Source organism: Electrophorus electricus, chromosome 1, assembly GCF_041902795.1.
Source record: "Electrophorus electricus isolate QZ-2024a chromosome 1, ASM4190279v1, whole genome shotgun sequence".
NCBI classification, from domain to species: Eukaryota; Metazoa; Chordata; class Actinopteri; order Gymnotiformes; family Gymnotidae; genus Electrophorus; species Electrophorus electricus.
In genome coordinates, this window is record NC_137497.1 from 4,103,721 (window position 1) to 4,122,891 (window position 19,171).

At 42.1% G+C, this 19,171-nt stretch overlaps 1 protein-coding gene across 6 annotated transcripts in view; it reads right to left on the reverse strand.

Moving 5' to 3' along the window:
- LOC113569248 (NACHT, LRR and PYD domains-containing protein 3-like) overlaps window positions 1–17,515 on the reverse strand; it is a 164,624-nt gene extending 147,109 nt beyond the window's left edge. For 2 of the 6 annotated variants that reach the window (XM_081716932.1, XM_081716114.1), the window contains exons 1-5: window positions 17,414–17,515; window positions 14,428–14,537; window positions 14,207–14,314; window positions 5,352–7,310; window positions 3,893–4,066 (exon numbers count right to left, since the gene is read on the reverse strand). In XM_081716932.1, coding sequence (XP_081573058.1) covers window positions 3,893–4,066; window positions 5,352–7,310; window positions 14,207–14,314; window positions 14,428–14,474 — 2,288 coding nt within the window. In that variant the 5' untranslated portion in view covers window positions 14,475–14,537; window positions 17,414–17,515. Of the gene's footprint in view, window positions 1–1,062; window positions 1,237–2,703; window positions 2,878–3,892; window positions 4,067–5,351; window positions 7,311–8,173; window positions 8,184–9,863; window positions 9,882–14,206; window positions 14,315–14,427; window positions 14,538–17,413 lie in introns of those variants that run through there. The other 4 variants (XM_081718864.1, XM_081715335.1, XM_081717346.1 and 1 more) reach the window with 4 other exon arrangements.
- Between the last annotated feature and the right edge of the window lie 1,656 nt (window positions 17,516–19,171).

The window sequence follows — 19,171 nt, forward strand, 5'->3', positions numbered from 1 at the left end:
TCTCTCTCTCACACAGATAAGAGTTCTGTCTCTCTCTCTCTCTGAATCACACAGATAATAGTTCTGTCTCTCTCTCTCTCTGAATCACACAGATAATAGTTCTGTCTCTCTCTCTCTCTCTGAATCACACAGATAATAGTTCTGTCTCTCTCTCTCTCTGAATCACACAAATAATAGTTCTCTCTCTCTCACACACACACAGATAATAGTTCTGTCTCTCTCTCTCTCTCTCTCTCACACAGATAATAGTTCTCTCTCTCTCTCACACACAGATAATAGTTCTGTCTCTCTCTCACAGATAATAGTTCTGTCTCTCTCTCTCACAGATAATAGTTCTGTCTCTCTCTCACAGATAATAGTTCTGTCTCTCTCTCACAGATAATAGTTCTGTCTCTCTCTCTCTCTCTCTCTCTCTCTCTCACAGATAATAGTTCTGTCTCTCTCTCTCACAGATAATAGTTCTGTCTCTCTCTCACAGATAATAGTTCTGTCTCTCTCTCACAGATAATAGTTCTGTCTCTCTCTCTCTCTCTCTGATAATAGTTCTGTCTCTCTCTCTCAGATAATAGTTCTGTCTCTCTCTCTCTCTCACAGATAATTGTTCTTTCTATCACACAAAGATGACAGTTCTGTCCCTCTCTCTGAGATAATAGTTCTCTCTCTCTCACACAGATAAGTTCTGTCTCACTCTCTCTCTCTCGCTTTGTCACACAGATAAGTTCTGTCTCTCGCTCTCTCTCACAGATAATAGTTCTGTCTCTCTCTCTCTCACACAGATAATTGTTCTCTCTCTCTCTCACACACACAGATAATAGTTCTCTCTCTCTCACACAGATAATAGTTCTGTCACTCTCTCTCTCACAAAGATAATAGTTCTGTCTCTCTCTTTCTCTCACACACACACACACACACACACACACACACACACACAGACACACACACACTCACACACTATCCACAAAAACACTAAAGTTCCTGCTTCACTGTTTATGAGAGCAGGTTGTATTTGAGAACACACAGTTGAGTATCAGATTAGATCGAGGACAGGGGATTTCTACATACCTGAGTGTGTCCAGTCTGCAGTGGGGATCCTCCAGTCTAGCAGAGAGCAGCTTCACTCCTGACTCTCCTGGGTGGTTGTAGGTCAGATCCAGTTCTTTCAGGTGGGAGGGGTTTGAGCTCAGAGCCGAAGCCAGAGAAGAACAACCTTCCTCTGTGACCAAACAACCAGACAGTCTGCAGAAAGGAGGGAGAAAGAGGAAAATGTGTTTGCACGTAGCAGACTTTACTGTAAAGAAAACCATGAAACAGTAACCCTTTTATCTGGAAGTTTTGACATTTTTTTAACTTTTTCGTGATAAAATATGTCTGTCTATTATCTTCTTGATGTAATTATTCCCAATGTTATTGAAATTTGTAATAATTGTTGGTAGTCTTTGTTTTCATAGCAACAGAAGTGTGTAGATCTGCCAATGATCTCCAGTTGTAGTCCAAGAATGTTTTGTACTTTATGGTTCATTTTCAACATCACTATTTATTATATTTATATTATTTTAATTTATAATTAAGAAGGAGAACTGCAGTCAACTCTACCCTTAATCAATTAAGAAAATATTTTTTGATGCGATAATTTTTTCCAGTTTGCTCTTTGGTCCCCACTGCCCTGATTCTCCAGTCTTGTTTCTTATGAGTAAGTCACTGTTTTTAACTGAGTTTTCAGTCACTGGTTAACGTGGAATAACCCAGTAGGTTTCTGTAAATGGTGAACCTCCTAAGCTTGTTCCTGCTATTCAGAGGTTACTTACATGTTGAAAAAAGTTTAGTACTGTAATTTTCAATTTTATCATGTATCTTACATACCACTTTGTAAAATGACAGCTCACTACACTTTCTCCAAACCCTTAAGATCCATTAGTATTTGTACAGCTCACTACACTATCCCCAAACCCTTAAGATCCATTAGTATTTGTACAGCTTACTACACTGTCCCCAAACCCTTAAGAACCATTAGTATTTGTACAGCTCACTACACTGTCCCCAAACCCTTAAGAACCATTAGTATTTGTACAGCTCACTACACTGTCCCCAAACCCTTAAGAACCATTAGTATTTGTACAGCTCACTACACTGTCCCCAAACCCTTAAGAACCATTAGTATTTGTACAGCTCACTACACTGTCCCCAAACCCTTAAGATCATTAGTATTTGTACAGCTCACTACACTGTCCCCAAACCCTTAAGATCCATTAGTATTTGTACAGCTGTCTTTAGATGTTTATATACGCTGTGTTGATCTGGGAATATATTTGTTGTTAACAATATAAAGAGGCTCTTACAGCACAAACTTAAACTGTGGACTTCATCCCATTTGTACAGTGCAATGAAAGATTGGTCTACCCTCCTTCTCCAATGTAGAATGATGTAAACATTGATGACTTGTGGCAATTAGATAAAATCTATTCTTCTGAGGTATTATCACAAACTCTACCTGTAGCATATGTCAGATATGAATAAAATAAACGAATAATACCTCTGCCCTAAATAAGTTCTGTTTAACTAAACTAGATTTTCTTCAACTAAGCCCTTTTTCTGAAATCTTATATAAAAGACTGGTACATCTATATTTGGACTTTTAAAAATATGCATCACAGAAGATCACAGCATAAACTTTGCATTTCAACAATGAATTCACAGAAAGTTCACCTGAGAATCTCCAGTTTACAGTGTGAACTCTTCAGTCCTGCAGAGAGCCACTTCACTCCTGAATCCTGCAGATCATTGTTAGACAGGTCGATTTCTCTCAGGCGGTTGTTTGTGAGTTGAAGAGCTGCACCCAAAATTTCACATGTCTGCTCTCCAAGATTACACAATGGCAGTCTGCAATGACAAAGATTTTACATTCAGTGAGGAATCTTTGAATGCATTAATACCAAAATGCATTTAGATCATGATGCCTGAAAAACTAAAGTTATGTGGGTTTTTAAAGAAGATGAAATGAGTGTAGTTTGCTGTGCAATTATTGGATTCCTGCTGTACATTGTGTTGATCTTAAAAACATTTTCATAATACTGGTTAGAGTCAATAAGCTTTTTTACCAACACAATCAAAGGAGTAGGGGTTAGTGGTTAGTAACAATCAGAGAGGTAGGTGTTAGTGGTTAAGGGTTAGTAACAGAGAGGTAGGGGTTTAGGGGTTAGTTAGAGTCAATCTTTTTTAATGACTTATTCAGAGGCGTAGGGGTTGGGGTTAGGGGTTAGTAACAATCAGAGGAGTAGGGGTTAGTAACAAAGATATAACTGTTTTACTGTGAACACGTCACTTCATAAAGATATAACTGTTTTACTGTGTATACGTCACTTCACAAAGGTATAACTGTTTTACTGTGAATACATCCCTTCAGGATATAAGGCGTGGAGGAGGACGCACAGACTTCCTCGACAAGGACGAACATTTAATTGAAACATACACAATGGCACTCACACATTACAAACAAGGAACATGAAACTGTTAACAAAAAACGAACACGATAAACGGGAAAACGTATAACAACACTAATATTTAACATTAATATGCTACATTAAGAATGACCAACGATACTGCACACACTAACAAGGGTTTAAATACACAGACAAAACAAGGTGCAGGTGTGTGCAGGCGTGGCCACAAACATCCTCCCAAGTCACATGGCGGGCCAAACCCCGTGAATCGTGGGAGGCAAACGTTCCGTGACAAAATACATGTGCTCACCTGAGCGTCTCCAGTTTACAGTGTCTCACCTGAGCGTCTCCAGTTTACAGTGTCTCACCTGAGCGTCTCCAGTTTACAGTGTCTCACCTGAGCGTCTCCAGTTTACAGTGTCTCACTTGAGCGTCTCCAGTCTACAGGGTCTCACCTGAGCGTCTCCAGTTTACAGTGTGAACTCTTCAGCCCATCAGAAAGCAGCTTCACTCCTTCATCTTCCAGGGTGCTGATATTGATACTCAGTTCTCTCAGGGGGCAGTTTGATGATGCCAAATTGGAACATACAGTTTTACACAAATCTGTGTCCAGACTACAGTTACCTAGTCTACAAATACAGAGGAAACAAAGCACATTTAACACAGTGAGACATCAAACTGCACAGAAATGGTTTGAACAGCTTGAGAAAGAAAACAAGCAAGTCAGTCTAACCAAACTAGTGGCACATACTGAATAAAAAGACTTGCAATTAATGAACATTTACAACATTAATATCTAATACCTGTTATTACCTACTATTCACTTTGTTATATAAATACAATCAGTATAAGACAGCTACATAGAACTAGAACTAGACAGAACTAATCAATGTCTGAAAGAGTCTGGAGCAGGTGTGTTAGAGACTCAGGATTCACAATAATTAGAGCTGTAATATTAATTAATGAATCAACAAACCTTGGGTAAGTCATTAAATTATTACTATACAACAAGATTAGAACAGTGATGTGACTCCTTACAAGGAATTAAAAATTAAGTAACAGCTAAAATTATGAGATAACTAAGATATAGGGTGTGCTTTTAAAATGTTAAAATAAGATCGAGGTACATATGTTCACTCTGAGGACACATTTTAGTGAAAAGTGTAAACAGAATCCAGCCAAAGCGAATTCCGGTACAATCTGGAAATGAAACACCTTAATTTAAGGTGTAAACAGGCTATTTGCTTGCACAGCTGATGAAGGACCTCTGACCTAAATCTGGTTTCTCTGGAAACCTTGTGAACTCCCTTTCCATGTCTAAGACCTCTATATCTTTAACTACAATACACTGTGTCATCCACGTACATACACGGGGTAAGGCAGGTATTGTAGAAAGAGCAGAGAGAGAACTTCCTGTGTTTAACTTTTGTAGTGGTAGATTACAGTGGGTGTAATTAGCTTCATTAAAGACTCCACTTAATATTAATAGTAAAGTGGCTAATGTTTGGTGTGATAAACTGAAGTCAGTAATCCTAGCAAAGTGAACTCTGAATATACAGTCAGGGTTATGATTCAGTTAGTCACATACCCCATTAACTCTCATTAGGTCTAGGAGTGGACAAAAAGATGTTAAGGTCAATGTTTTATGTAAATTCTGTTTTGAAACAAAAATTAAGAGGTACTTTCATATTGAAATATATTAAATGTTTTTGCTGGTTGTACACCACCTAGTGGTGTGTTGTGGTGTGTGTGAGTTGAGGGAATACTGGACAATATGGAGGGACCAAATAAATGATCCAGTGCATCAACTCTAAAGCTGTGTGGCATCTTCCTTGTGAGGGTGAATGAAACATTTAGCCATCAGTACTCAATTACTAATATAAATTATTGAATAAATAATAGTTAAACACTCACAGAGCCTTCCTGCAGTTTGCAGCAGCTGGGATCAGCCTCCTGTAACCCTCCTGTGATGTGTTGTATTTCTCCAAGTCCAACTCATCTAGCACCTCCTCTGAGGTCAGAAGCATGCAGGCTAGTGCTGAACACTGTCCAGGAGAGAGCTTCTGTCCTGAGGGTTTCTCTGATCGTAGATACTCCTGAATCTCTCTGGCAAGAGACTGGTCCTTCATTTCAGACAGACAGAGGAACAGGTTGATGGATCTCTCAGTGGGGAGGTGCCCTTTTTGTATTTGGTCTTTGATGTACTGGACTGTGTCCGTGATGCTCTCTGGGCTGCTGTGTGTGTGTGTCAGTAGGCCTTGTAGGAGACACTGATTGGACTCCAGTGAGATGCCCAGTAAGAAACGGAGGAAAAGGTCCAGGTGTCCATTCTGACTCTCTAAGGCTTTACACACTGCTTTCTTCAGCAGGTCACGGAGAGAAACTTTCTTAGACCTGGAACTGGACTGTAACTTAAAACCCTGCAGTTCCCTCCTTTTATTGCGGATAAAGCAGTGAAACACATAGAGAGCAGCCAGGAACTCCTGAAAGCTCAGATGTACAAAGCAGTAGATCTTCCTCTGGTACAGCACAGATTCCTCCCTAAAGATCTCAGTGCAGATCCCAGAGTACATGGAGGCCTCAGTGACATCAATGCCACACTCTCTCAGGTCTTCTTCATAGAACAACACGTTTCCCTTCATCAGCTGTGTGAAAGCCAGTTCAGCCAGTTTCAGAATCATGGACCTGTTGGATTCCAGATATTTCTTTTGATCGCTTTCTTTTTTCCCCTCATACTTCTCATTCTTCATGTTGATCTGAGTGTGCAGGAACTGTATGTACATCTCAGTCAGAGTTTTAGGGATTTCTGTATCAGTTTGTTTTAGTATTTCCTGAAGCACAGTGGCTGAGATCCAACAGAAGACTGGTATGTGACACATGATGTGGAGACTCTTTGCTGTCTTTATGTGTGAGATGATTTTCTCAGCTTGGTCTTGGTCACTGATTCTCTTCCTGAAGTACTCCTCCTTCTGTGGGTTCGTGAATCCCTGAATTTCTGTCACACGGTTGATGTACTGAGGAGGGATTTGATTGGCTGCTGCTGGTCGGGAGGTTATCCAGATGAGAGCAGAGGGAAGCAGCTCTCCTTTGATGAGGTTTGATGTCAACACACCCACTGATGATGTCATGCTTATGTCAGATACTTTATTACACTGGGGAAGGTTCAGTTGAATTCTGCTTTCATCCAGGCCATCAAAGATGAACACAACTTTGCGCACATCATATATCTTTGGGTCCAGGTCTTTTATCTCAGGGTGGAAGTCACACAGGAGTCTATGCAGACTGTACTGGTCATCTTTAACCAGGTTCAGCTCCCGGAATGGAAGCACAAACATGAAATCTACATCCTGATTGGCTTTTCCCTCGGCCCAGTCCAGAATGAACTTCTGCACTGAGACAGTTTTCCCAATGCCTGCAATGCCTTTAGTCAGAACAGTTCTGAGCTTTGGCACTTCTGGGCCTTTATCTTCTTTTGGTTCTGTGTGTCTGACACCTTCAGCCATCACAGCTCTGATCTTCTCTTCCTTCATGTCTCCTTCAGGACCTTGTACAGGTTTAAAGATGTCTGAGCAGTAGATTGGAGTGTCTTGTACCAGCTGTTTCCTGAGTGTTTTCTCCATCTGTAAAACCTCATGTTCTTCATTCACTCCTTCACTCTCTCCCTCTATGATGTAGAGTTGTGTGTAAACCCTGTTCAGGAGGGTTTTATTATCTTGTGATTTGGTTCCCTCAAATAAACTCTCATACTTGTTCTTCATGCTGGTTTTGTGTGTGGATAAGACTCTGTGCAGGGCGTCATCCACTGGTGTGTGATAGTCCTGCTGTATGGACTCTTCCTTGTCTTTGTGTGGATGTAGAACAGGATGAGTTCTTCTGTAGATACATACAGTCAATGTCAGTAATGAAACTACTGTATAATAAAGTACTAATAAAAACATTAACAGACTTGTGTGCTGAAATAAATTAACTTGGATAGTGATGGAGAACTGGGCATTAATGAGGAACAGACTCATACACAGTAGAATGGGAGATACACTGTGAGATTTACACTGTACAGTAACACTCAGGAGTCAGAGGTGGGCAGGGCTAGAGGTGGGCGGGGCTAAAGGTTAGTAGGATGTAATGACATTATAAGGACGATTCCTAATAACAGGAAAAACGGGTCATAATACACACGGGGTCATATGGCAAAAACAAACACTGTTAGAACAAGCAGAACAAGAAGAAACAGTCAGAAATGATGGAACAATGTTAAAGACTATAGAAAACATTAGCAAGAGTCTGAAATGTACAGACAGACAGACAGACAGACAGACAGACAGACAGATAGATAGACAGGAGAGTAACAATACTATACATATGCAGACATGCAAATTAATGATACTATACACACAATCAGTAATGAAACACTATATATACAGACATGTAATCAGACTCTACAGACACACACACACCAGAGTTGAGACTACACACATACCTACATGAGGTCAATGAGGAGACTATATACACATACAGATATGAGGTCAGTTTACTAATTACCTCAAAAACTGTTTAGAGGGACATATTTAAGGGCAAAACTAAAAGTAAGCATGTCACTAGAAACCCCAAAACTATTGCTAAACAGCATTCACCAAAAATCAAAAATGATTATAGACAGAACTACACTACATCTACAGCACTGCCCCACCTGGGGATAGTCAGACTCTAGTAGCACTACATCTACAGCACTGTCTCACCTGGGGTCAGTCAGAGTCTAGCAGCACTACATCTACAGCACTCTCACCTGGGGTCAGTCAGTCTAGTAGCGCTACATCTACTGCACTGTCTCACCTGGGGTCACTCAGAGTCTAGCAGCACTACATCTACTGCACTGTCTCACCTGGGGTCACTCAGAGTCTGTTAGCACTACATCTTCTACACTGTCTCACCTGGGGTCAGTCAGAATCTATTAGCACTACAGCTACAGCACAGTCTCACCTGGGGTCAGTCAGAGTCTAGTAGCACTACATCTTCTACACTGTCTCACCTGGGGTCAGTCAGAATCTATTAGCACTACAGCTACAGCACAGTCTCACCTGGGGTCAGTCAGAGTCTAGTAGCACTACATCTGCGTATGAGATTAATACTATTTGGCAGGTTTGCAGGAACAATCAACCTGGTGAAATACCAAACCTCTTGATAGCTTAACAGATGCACTGCTGGTTTCTGAGAGTAGTTCAGGATAACGATGCATGTTATGTTCCCTGCATGTGAGTTTAACTCATTTTACACACATACAAGGAACATTAAAACACATCCAGGCACCCTGGTTGGTTGTATACAGTGTTAGACTTTTCACACTGCTTCAAGCTCTTCCAGGAAAAATTAGAATATATAATTTTATATTTATGGACTGATCAAGTAATGTGTATGTGTCACGGGACGTTCCCCCCCACGAGTCACGTGGTACGGCCTGCTGCGTGCAGGGGGGTTCACCGTCAATTGCAGCAGTTCTTGACTGCACGCACCTGCACGGGTTACCGTCATGTGTCTATTTAAACCTCTGCTAGTGTTTGTATTGTGTTGGTCATTGTTTGCTGAAGTCTGTTTAAACGTGTGTATATCCATTGTTCAATGTTGTGTAACCTGTGTCTAGTTAAATGTACTGTTATGTCTGTCTCTAATGTTATGTGTGAGTACCACCGTTGTTGTTCATGTTTTATGTTAATAAATGTTTCACTCTGTCGAGGGAGTCTGTGCGTCCTGTCCCACGCCCATCAGCACTCGGGCCAGCAGCAACGTTACAGTATGATTTAGTATTAGAATTTGATCAGAAAATGCATCCATTTTTATCCTCTCTTAGGAAAGTAGTCCAGGGACAGGCAGCCTAGAGAAGCCAGTCTGCGTTATGCTATTGTAACGATCCGAATGTCGCAGGACGCACAGACTCCGTCGACGTAGACAGACATTTATTGATAAAGACGAAGACAACGGCACTCACATATAATACTCGAACACAAACATAGTGAAAACAGACATGAACACGTTTAACATTAACGCGGTGAATAAGTACTTCAACAACATGACCATGAACAATGACTGATAATCCCACACACACCAGTCTGGGTTTAAATACACAGACATAACGAGACTAAAGCAGGTGCAGGTGTGCGCAGGCGCGGTTACAAACACGATAAACAAACAAGACCCTCCCACTGCACACGTGACCAAACCACGTGACCTGCGGGAGGAGCGCGTTCCCTGACAGCTATCAAGCCACAAGGCGGCGCGGTAGCACGCAGCGCCACTCCGGGTCCGATAATGTTGTTATTGTGCTACTATCTGGCGTCTGTACTACTTTTTTTTTACAGCAACTTAAACCACACATACATGGAAACAACCAACCTCCTTATCCTGCTACACTTAAGACATAATGCACAAACCTACCTGGACGACGGCGTGCTTCAGACGCTCTGTGAGCTCGGGTTGCTATGCGTACCAGGCCTGCAGACCACGGCGTCGCCTGAGTCCGGATGCCGAAGGGGAGACACCGCAAGCGGTGTGCAAGGAAGCAGAAGCGGGGGAAGCCAGCTGGGGTCTGTGCTAGGCTAAAAGCTAATCCTAGCAGACCAGCTCTACCATATCTATTCCTTTCAAATGTCTGCTCCTTGGATAATAAACTGGACTGCATCAAACTCCAGCAGACTACAAAACGAGAGTTCAGAGACTGCTGTGTTTTCATCTTTACTGAAACGTGGCTCAGCGACAGTATTCCAGACGCCGCCATTCATCTGGATGGATTAGTCTCAATCCGTGCCGATGGAGACAACGCGCTCTCCGGCAAAACACGCAGCAGAGGAGTATGCATTTATATCAGTGAGTCCTGGTGTAAAAACTCTGTGCTTGTCGTTAAGTACTGCTCACCGCTGGTGGAGTTTGCTATTGTCAGATGCAGACCTTTTTATTTAACGCGGGAATTCATCTCCGTGTTTATAATCGCGCTGTACATTCCACCCAGCGCGAACACACGAGAGTTTCTGCAGGAGCTGTGTGGAGCGATTAGTGAACTGCAGAACCTTCATCCAGACGGGCTGTTTATTGTCGCCGGAGACTTCAACCACGCAAATCTCAAGTCAGTACTGCCTAAATTCCATCAACATGTGAACTTTGCAACGAGAGGAGCGAACGCGCTGGATCTCGTTTACACAAACATCTCCGGTGCGTACCGGGCAGAGGCCCGCCCCACCTCGGATACTCTGATCACGTCTGTAATGTTGATTCCTGCATATAGATCGATCGTCAGACGCTCGAAACCGCTTCTGAAGCAGGTGAGAACCTGGCCAGCAGGAGTCTTCTCTGCTCTTCAGGACTGTTTTGAGCAGACGACTTGGATCACGTTCAAGGAGGCTGCTAGTGACGGTGGCACTGTTAATCTGGAAGAGTATACAGCATCAGTGACTGGCTACATCAGCAAGTGCATTGATGATGTTACTGTCTCCAAGACCATCACCACACACCCCAACCAGAAGCCATGGATGACTGCTGAGGTGCACATGCTAGTGAGGACCCGTGACTCAGCCTTCAGAACAGGTGACAGAGAGGCTCTCAGGAAAACGAGCCAAACTGTCACGTGCGATCAGGGAAGCAAAGCGTGCACACGCACATAGGATCCATGGACACTTCAAAGACACTTGTGACACACGGTGCATGTGGGAGGGCATTCAGGCCATTACTAACTACAGGAAAACACCACCTTCCTGTGACAGTGATGCCATCCTCCCAGATGCACTGAATGACTTCTATGCACGGTTTGAAGCACAGAACAACGTTGCAGCAGTAAAGTCCATCCCTCCGCAAAATGACCAGGTGCTGTGCCTGACGGCAGCTGATGTGAGGCATACTCTGCATCGAGTTAACCCACGGAAAGCTGCTGGACCAAACAACATCCTAGGTCGTGTGCTCAGAGAATGTGTTGATCAGCTTGCAGATGTCCTGACAGACATCTTCAATATCTCTGAGCTGCACCGTGGTCCCAACATGCTTCAAGACCACCACCATCGTCCCCGTGCCTAAGAAGCCCACGGTGTCATGTCTCAACGACTACCGTCCCATCGCACTCTCATCCATCATGAAGTGCTTCGAGAGACTCATCATGAGACACATCAAGACCCAGCTTCCCCCTTATCTGGACCCCCTGCAGTTCGCGTACCGCTTCAACTGCTCTACAGATGATGCCATCTCTACCACACTTCATCTGGCACTCTTTATCCACATCTGGATAAACAGGGCACCTACATAAGAATGCTGTTCATAGACTTCAGTTCAGCATTCAACACCATTGTTCCTCAGCATCTGATTGGAAAGTTGAGCTTACTGGGCTTGAACACCTCCCTCTGCAACTGGATCCTGGATTTCTTGACTGGTAGACCTCAGTTTGTCTGGATTGCGAGCAGCACTTCCAACACCACCACACTGAGTACTGGTGCTCCCCAGGGCAGTGTACTCAGCCCTCTGTTGTTCACACTGCTCACTCATGACTGTGCAGCGATGCACAGTTCGAATCACATCATCAAGTTCGCCGATGACACGACCGTGGTGGGTCTCATCAACAAAGACAACAAGTCAGCATACAGAGAGGAGGTGCGAGAACTGGTGAGCTGGTGTAAGGTCAACAACCTGTATCTGAATATTGACAAGACAAAAGAAATGGTTGTTGACTTCAGGAGAGCAAGGCGAGATCACTCCCCGCTTGCCATCAACGGCTCCTCAGTGGAGATCGTCAAGTTCCTTGGTGTTCACATAGCGGAGAACCTCACCTGGACCCTGAACACCAGTTCCATCACCAAGAGAGCCCAGCAACATCTTTACTTCCTTCGGAAGCTGAGGGAAGCCCATCTCCCATCACCCATCCTCACTACCTTCTACAGAGGTACTGTAGAAAGCATCCCGAGCAGCTGCATCATTACCTGGTTTGGGAACTGCACCGTCTTTAACTGCAAGACCCTCCAAAGAATAGTGAGAACAGCTGAGAAGATCATTGGGGTCTCTCTTCCCTCCATCATGAACATCTACATAACACGCTGCATCCGGAAAGCCACCAACATTGTGAAAGACCCCACACACCCCTCACATGAACTGTTCACCCTTTTGCCATCTGGAAGAAGGTACCGCAGCATCCAGTCCCGCACCTCCAGCTGTGCAACAGCTTCTTCCCAGAAGCCATTAGACTCCTGAACTCTGGCTAACTCCAATTCAGATTCCAAAATCGGCACTTTTATACACACACACACACACACACACACACACGCACACAAGCATTGTTTTGCATCGGACTAGTGCTGAAGTCAAACCTCACACAAATAAACTATGCACTCCTGTTGCAGTCTTGCACATTATCCTACTTGCTGCTAGAGTACTGTACCAAACCAGCACTGTACTCTGAACTGTTCTGGCTGCTACCGGTGACTGCTATGTTCAGTGTAGCATGTCACTCACTCCTATGCACAACTCACTTTACATATTCCCAGTACTGCACTAAATAATTGCACGGTCCACTCATTTTGTATTTGTCCTGTTCTGTATTTATTACTGTTTATTTAATTACATTTTTGTACTATATTGGACTGTTTGCACTTGTGTAGCATGTTGTCTGTTGCACTGTTGTTTTTATGTTGCACCATGGTCCTGGAGGAACATTTGTCTCATTTTGTTGTGTACTTGTATATAGCTGAAGTGACAATAAAACCTCTTTGAACTCTGAACTTTGAGATGATATTTAGTGGTGATATAGAGGTATTAACAGTATTAGACATGTAACTCTGGGTAGGTATAAGATGACATTTAGTGGTGATATAGAGCTATTAACAGTAGGTGTTTACAAGACTAAAGCAATGTTATCCCTTCAGTTGCCTTAGTCAGTGATAGTGTCTCTCTTAGTGAGATGATGTTTGCTGTTGTACAGTTACTTAATGAGAACTTATTCCTAGAGAGCTTAACAAGAGCAGTGTGTGGGTGCTATACTACACACACGAGCAGTGGGTGCTATACCACACACACGAGCAGTGTGTGGGTGCTATACGACCCACACACACACACACGAGTAGTGTGTGGGTGCTATACTACACACACACAGCAGCAGTGTGTGGGTGCTATACTACAGATACACACAAACAATGTATGGGTGCTATATTACACACACACACACACACAAGTAGTGTGGGTGCTATGCTACACACAGGAGCAGTGTGTGGGTGCTATATTACAGATACACACACACAGAAGCAGTGTGTGGGGCTATACTACACACCCATACAAAGAAACATGCGCACACACACACAGTGTGTGGGTGCTATACTACACACACAAGAGCAGTGTGTGGGTGCTAAATTACACACACACACAGGAGCAGTGTGTGGGTGCTATACTACAGATACACACACACAGGAGCAGTGTGTGGGTGCTATACTACAGATACACACAAACATTAGCAGTGTGTGGGTGCTACACACACACAAGAGCAGTGTGTGGGTGCTATACTACACACACACAAAAGCAGTGTTGGGGTTCTATTTATTTTCCCACTATGTCATACATGTTGTGATTAACAGAAGGAGCTGTATAACTGGAATTGTTGACTGTCATCATCACTCAGTGATCATCAGTAACACACCTTACAAATGATCTTAAAACAGTGAAGATGGAGTAGACCTTACATTACTGACAGAACAATACCCTCCACCCTTGCACACCTACAATAATGAAAGAATCTGAGTGTGTGATGTGTCACTCACTTTGGGTCAGACGGCACAGGTCCATTACTGAAGTTCAGAGGTTTACCCATGGACCAGTCACTCTTCAGAGACACACAGCTGGGTGCTGGAGACTCTGCTCTCTTTACCCTGATGAAGATGAGGAAAGTGTTGAGTAATTACATCCTTCACTACATCTCATTTATCCTGAATATTCCCTCTTCCTGTTTCCTCAGATTAAGTGCTGATGGAAAGCTCCTCACTTTGGATCAGAGGTTCCTTCTCCACTGCTGGAGTTATGATGTTTCATCACAGAATTGTTCCTCTTCACACACACACACAGCTGGACACTGGAAATGTTGCTCTCTGCTCCCTGTCAACAGTTCATACACACACAGTAAATCACACTGAATCAAGGCCTGACAAAACTCACATCAATATATGATTAAAAAATGTAAAACACACAATCCATCTGTTACATGATGCCAAATACAAAAGATAAGTAAACACTGATATTAACAGGGCAGGAAGACAATAAAAATGGTTATACCACAAACACACCCACTCCCCCCCCACACACACAAGCAATGTGTGGGAGCTATACCACACACACACACACACACACACATACACACACACACACACACACATACATATATATATACATAAGAGCAATGTGTGGGTGCTATACTACAGATACACACACACACACACGAGCAGTGCGTGGGTGCTATCCCACACACACACACACACACACACACACACACACACAGTATCAGTGTGTGGGTGTGTTATACTACACCTGTATGTCAGGAGTGTGTGCTGCATGTGTTTCCTTCACCACAACTGAAACAGTGGTGATGGCAGAATACTGAACACACTGTAATGGATTCAGTTCCTGTCATGGATTTACGTGCAGGGGGAGTTCACTACTGACTGTTCATGGTGTTTGTAACCACGCCCCCCTTGTTAGCACACACCTGCACCCGGTTCATTGTGCCAGTTATCTATGTATTTAAACCCTGTTGGTGTGAACTTCATTGTACATCATTATTCGTGTTAGTGTGCACTGTTAGATATATACATATACCTGATTTATATACATATACATGTTCACGTCAGTGTTAGTGTGCACTGTTAGAGATATACATATACCCAGTTCATATACGTATACATGTTAGTGTGCACTGTTAGATATATACATATACCCGGTTCATATACGTATACATGTTCATGTTAGTGTTAATGTGCAGTGTTCAGTGGACCGTTACATGTGAGTGCCGTTAACGTTTATTGTGTCTTGTGTTAATAAATGTCTGTCTGTGTTGAGAGATCTGTGTGTCCTTCACCTTGCCCTGCAGCACTTGGGCCATCACAGTTACATATTCCACTGAATACACAAACAGTAAGATATACAGAATGTATTTGAATTAACTTTAAAAACACCCATAAACCTGTGCACCATCACTTGTCAGTTCTATGTAACAATATTTCAAACATTTTAAAGCATAAATCTCCATGAGAAGCTCAATCAGACATTCAAATGCTTCTCAAAGTGCCACAGGGGAAGATGGAGGCCTTTTACTGTACCATTTTCACATAGTCAGAACTTTAAGGCTTTCAAATATATTTATTAGGGCTGTCAACCTTTACGCGTTAACACTTGTAATTAATCTGGAAACATTAACACAAGTTTTTTAACTCAAATTAATCATATTAGCAGGTTTGATCCCAGCTTCTTCCTCTTACCTGGCTCAATTACTGACAGGAGCGACCACAGACAATATGATGACTGAGACAACAGCCATTGTGCTGAACAGCTTCCTTCTTATTCACACACACAAAAGAGTTTAAGTTGACGGTTCATGGACACACAGATAATTTGGTTCTTAGTTTTTAAGTTTGTAATTGCTTAGCCCTTCAGCATAATCAATTAGGGACCTAATAACCTAAGAGCCAATTAAGGGCTAGGAGATTGTTATTGGTAGTTAAAATGCCACTACAGAAACAAAAGATTTCAGACTGAATATAAAGACCTCTTTAATAAACTTTGATGACCTTTCTGTGTGGAACAGGTTTCATCTACAGAGAATGAAGTGTTGTGAATGTAGATCATTATGATTATGGATCATGAAGATCAATAAAGTAAAATAAAAGAACAATGTCTCATGTATTATACATAATATTTATATTTTAAAATATTATTTGTTCTGCCGTTTTGGGTCCGAGTCGGCTCGTTTTCTTCCCAAATTACCTCCTCAGTCTTGGAAAAGATTCATTCACAGTGAACACTTGTTGCTGGCATACACAGGTGTTTTTAACATTATATAAATGTGTGGATATACAGCACATCACTCCTGTCAGTAAACCAGAGGATCTCTCTCTACACACTTTCTATATATTAATGTCACTGTATCTATAACTACTGCTCACTGGATGTCTCTCACCAGCCTACCAGTCAATATGTCCTATCAATAACCTTCTATAGAGACAACACTGAATCTCTCCATCTTTCAAATTCTCTGTTCACACAAAACCCCTCAAAAGTTGGTGTGTGTTTTCTTGACTTATAAGCATTCATAGAGTGTGTGACTGAGACAGATGTGTGATCAGGTGTGTTTCAGACACTGTCAGTCAAAGCCAGGAGCAGCAGGTACTGTATAACACCTGTAGAAACACAAGCTTAGTTCACCTGTGGTCACGTGACATGGCCGTTTTGAGCCACGCTTCGGATCAGCGTTTCAAAACGCTGCGCTTCAGAAACTCGAAACAAGCGTAGAAACGTCCGTGTCGACCGTCCCATCCTAACTACAGGTAACACTACAGCTAATGAACTATACAGGGAATCTCAACTGTCCACTGAGAATATGGACAACACTACAAAATGGCTGAAACTTTACAGTAAACTACATTTAAAAAACACACATCACTGCAGCAACGTTACGTTTAGACCAGAGGAGTTTTAACTGGGACCATTTGGAAAGATCACTGACTAACTACGATTTAAAATCCAGATTTACAATAACTGACCACGTATATCTGACCCCGTTAAGTTATTTTTAATATAACTGTGCAATCGTGCCTGGTGTCGGCCATTTCAGATGCGTAGCGTTAACTTCCCCAGGACTTTAATCTTTACATTAATCCACTTTTGGGTAAACCTACGATTTAAACACAGAACTTCGTACTTACAAAACACGTTGTTTAAACTGCACCGACATCGCATTTTATCAAACAGAATGAACTTACCGTGAAATAGTTTTAAACGCGCGCATCTCCAATCCGCCCAACTAATGGCAACATTTCAGAAAATACTTTCGTTTTCTAGAGAAGGGAAAGACTACAGGAACTCCAGCGGGTAAGTAGAGGGCGGAGCACATGTCAATCATTTTCAACTGAAGCCAATTACACAACCGATTTCTGATGTCAGTCATTTTTATTAAGCCAATCAGCAGCCAAAGTTACCTGTCCGTCATTTTTCTGCAGCCAATGGAGTCACAGTCCCTCCTACACGGACTTGTTTTGCGGCTGCGCTGAGAGTAAATCTCCACTATGGGGTTACGATGAAACACTTCGGAACTTCACATACCGCTTTGGTTGTAGATCTAACTTACAGATGATTGTAATTTAGACAGATAATCAGACTCACAATAAGCATATAAGTGTGTGGACGTCCATGGCATGTTGTGCACATGACAAAGAATCTTCTTAATGGCTGAATGTTGGGAATGAGTGTGTGTTTATTTCAAGTATTGTGGAAAAATAATTTGTTTGCCTGTATTTGGTACATCAGAAAGGTACATTATATAATAACACCACCACCACTTTGCATTATTAACAAAAATATACTATGAATACTCACTTTAAATTCATGCAACAGTACAACTAATAATTAGTTTTTTACATTTGGTGTGTAACTTTTCAGAGAAGCAAACTGCTTATTCAAATCACATTAGATACCTCCATATAACATTAATACATAATGCTCTACATTACAAGAGTCCTAAATAAGCAGATTATTTTGTATATTAAACACAGAACACACAGATCACAGCAGTAGAATAGCAGTAAATGTGTATTTGCAGGGCATTTAAAGCAACGCAGAAGAGAAAGATACAAGACAACAGTAAGAATAAATAACAGCTGAATCACTGCAGTGCTCTTCCATTAGAAGGATGAACCAAACAGGTTCCTCATCATATGAAAACTGTATTAAAATATTAAGTGAGCCATCTAGGGGTCCTTTATAGCACTACACAACTGTACTGGTGAGCAGTAAGGAGGCGGACACGTGTGGAGAACAGCGAGATTTATTAAGGGCAAATACAGATTCAGAGTCGTTAGGGTAGTCCATGGTCATAGAGCCAATACGGAGATACATGATAAACCAAACAAACACTCGAAGGCAAACAAGGGAAGCAGGCTATAACACAGGCTCTAACACAAGCTAGGATAACAAAACAGGCTAACAAATGCAGGCTTTGAAGCACAGATGGGTTTTCATACTTCCATCAAACAAACACATACGCATAAACACAATGAACAGCAACACCACCGGCCATCAGACATGGTTTAAATACATGAACTTAACAAGGTAGAAGTGAGGAACAGGTGAGGAAAATCAAACGAGGGGGAGAAAAGGAAACTACGGCATGGAACTAAAATACACAAGACGGGCAAAACACGGAAGCTGGGAGGGACTACTGACAACAACCGGATTCCATTGATATGACTTCCTGCCTCACTACAGAGTGAAATTAATGACTACTCGGATGTCATACATTTGTATGACAATCATTAATTATTCAACATTACATTTTAGCACACAACATTATATACCAATAGAAAAGAGAAGAGAAAATTGATATAACAAACCAATTCTCATCTTATTCCTTTCTTAAATCCATAATTCCCCACACAACAAAATCTCACAATCATTCTAATTAAACCAGAACACCAAAATAAAATACATGGCAGGCCTGATTAAAAAATAATGGCCACATCACT